Below are 2,514 nucleotides of genomic sequence, written 5' to 3'. Positions count from 1 at the left end.
CTGCATGCACATAGCCGTGTTTGATCTTTTTTCTGTGTGGTAGTGAGCTATTAGTGAGGTCTGGCACCCACCTTGACCACAAACAAAAAAGAATGGCAAATCCCAAAGACAGCGCCTTGTGAGTAAACACTTTTCTCCAGTGTCTCTGACTCAGAAGAATGCAGGTTACCTTGGGCAGCTGCCGCATTCTAGTGGATGAGGGACTCCGTCCCTCAGCTTTATAGGGAAGAAGTGGCAGGTGGTCATACATAAGTCGCTGAAGATCACAAACATACAGCTGAGCAAGAAAATGAGTTCTGTCATCTCACGAAGGTCTAGAAGGTGCACTGTATTTGCACAGGAAGTGGTTGTATCTCTTGTAGGCACATGTTACCTATGGAGTATCTATCTGCCTACCAGATGGATCACTTAAAGTTTACGGTCTATTGATAAAAGACCAGTTCTGGGTTAGAGAAAGAGTATGTCCTGTTATGTTGGCTGAATATGATGAAAACTATTAACAGTCTCCTGAAATTACAATTAATCTTACACCTTTCCTTTTTGCAGTGGAACATCACACTGGGAATTCAAAATTAAAATAAACAGATTTAAAATTATTCTTTAGCCACGACAAAGATGACTTTCCCACTAAAACCATCTACTAGCTAAGTTGGTAATGGCAGAAGCTTTTACAACAAACTTGAGAAAATCCACAAAATGGGTAAAAGCTTACTGGTCATCTTCGCTATCTTTGAAGGAAGTATATAGCATGCAGTCAGGATGCAGCAGGCTGACAGACTCTAAATCCAAGAAGGAATGACCTGACAACATAGGGGTACCAAACTGAGATCAAGTAGTCTGAGAGAATAGAAGAGCTGGTGAACTCCTTTCTTTTCTTTCCTTCAGAGAGGCAAGTTGGCACTGTAACTCAGTAAAAAACTAAGACCAGTAAAGACATATGTTACAACAAATTATAGAGTCTCCAAAACTATCTTTAAGCTGTTTACAATAATTTCTGATTTTTTCCATTTATGTCTACAACATACTATTTCATGTACAGTATAAAAACAAATAACCCCACATCAAGCATGCAATTCTGTCATTTCAATTTTATATTTCAGTGGCTGAAGACTGCGTACCTCTGAGCCACATTTAGGACATGTAAAATACATATCAAATAAATAGTTACTTTTAATACAGTAGTAACAAAAAACATGTGAACAGCCTATGGTATGAGGCATGGTAGGCCATTCCCCACATAGTGAACATTCCTTGCAGTGAGCTGTTGATGCATTTTCACTATTAGAAAGACCTCCAATAGGCAGACACCAAGAAGTAATTTTAAGTTTTAGTTTCTGTACATTAATCAGTGGTAGCAGGTAGATCAGAAATTCAGCAAAGCCATGCCATAAGAGCTCCCTGTTCATGTATTCAAATCCTACCTGACGAACACTTTGTGGCTTGCAAAAAACTGACCTAATTCCTAGAATGCGTTCTGTAAGTGTTGCAAATGTTCCTTTCTGAAGAAAAATCAGAAAATTTAGAAGTCCACAAAGTTTAAGAAGCCCAGCTCCGAAGCTAATATAACGCTTAATTTTGCAGAAAGATTGCAGTTGACGATTGCTAAATAAATCATAACATCTTTCTTCCAACCATCTTCCACCAACAGTGAAAATAAGATACCATAACTTCTGGTGTTTGCTCAGAGGTTGATATTTCTCTGTCTGAGATAAGTTATTTTTGTATTGAATATTCAGAATAGCCTGTCCCACAGTTGCATTCTTGGAATAGATAGTGAATCTCCATAATATAAGCCATAAAAATGCTTTTACTTCTGGTTCAAAATGAGCCAACACCCCCGGTTTAAATCCATGAAAACAGCTGGTAAACTGTGACCACACTAGTTGTTCCAGGGCTTTGTTTAGTTCAAGAGCATCAAGTTGACTTATTCTGAGTACGGGATTCACACTCTTTCCATTTCCAACGCTGGAGGCCATTTCTTCACAAAAAAACTTTCTAGGAATAAACACAAATAGTTTTTAGTATAATGGAGCATTTCCTATTTTTCTTATCAAAGATAACAAAGTTGTAATACACCAGCAGTAGAAATAACAAAAAAGCTCCTTCAGATTGCTGTATTAATGTGCTATTAATATGCTTCAAGTCCTTTCAGGAAACTTTACATTAACAGCATAAAATTTCATCTCAAAAGAAGTTATATTGGAGTATTTCTCACAAACAGTAACATTTGTGTTTGGTTATAGAGAAGTGTTTAACAACTTCCAGATATTTAGAAAACTCTACAGATTTAATATTTCACTGTATAAATTAAAAAAAAAATTGCTGGGCATAACTGTAATATTCAATTAGACCTTAAAATAGATGATCAGAAACAAGAACTATAAAACTATATGATGTTTTATGGAGAAATAGGGAAAATGAACATACCAACTAAAATCTAGAAGAGAACAGTGGGGTAAATAAGAAAATATTTCCATATGAGTACTTCAGTAGCTGCAGCTGAAAGTAAAATCT

The 2,514-nt window shown here is 36.4% G+C and overlaps 1 protein-coding gene across 1 annotated transcript; it reads right to left on the bottom strand.

Annotated features, from left to right (window-relative positions):
* Positions 1–1,061: 1,061 nt before the first annotated feature.
* PEX2 (peroxisomal biogenesis factor 2) lies at positions 1,062–1,991 on the bottom strand (the record flags this gene model as incomplete). Its single annotated transcript, XM_081996320.1, has 1 exon — positions 1,062–1,991. Exon 1 carries the CDS (start codon positions 1,974–1,976, stop codon positions 1,062–1,064), a length of 915 nt encoding a protein of 304 aa, XP_081852446.1. The 5' UTR covers positions 1,977–1,991.
* Positions 1,992–2,514: the final 523 nt, after the last annotated feature.

Source organism: Phaethon aethereus (assembly GCF_964289735.1).
Source record: "Phaethon aethereus genome assembly, chromosome: 2".
NCBI lineage: Eukaryota > Metazoa > Chordata > Aves > Phaethontiformes > Phaethontidae > Phaethon > Phaethon aethereus.
The sequence above is the reverse complement of the archived record's forward strand: the minus strand, read 5'-3'. Positions and strand labels throughout refer to the sequence as shown.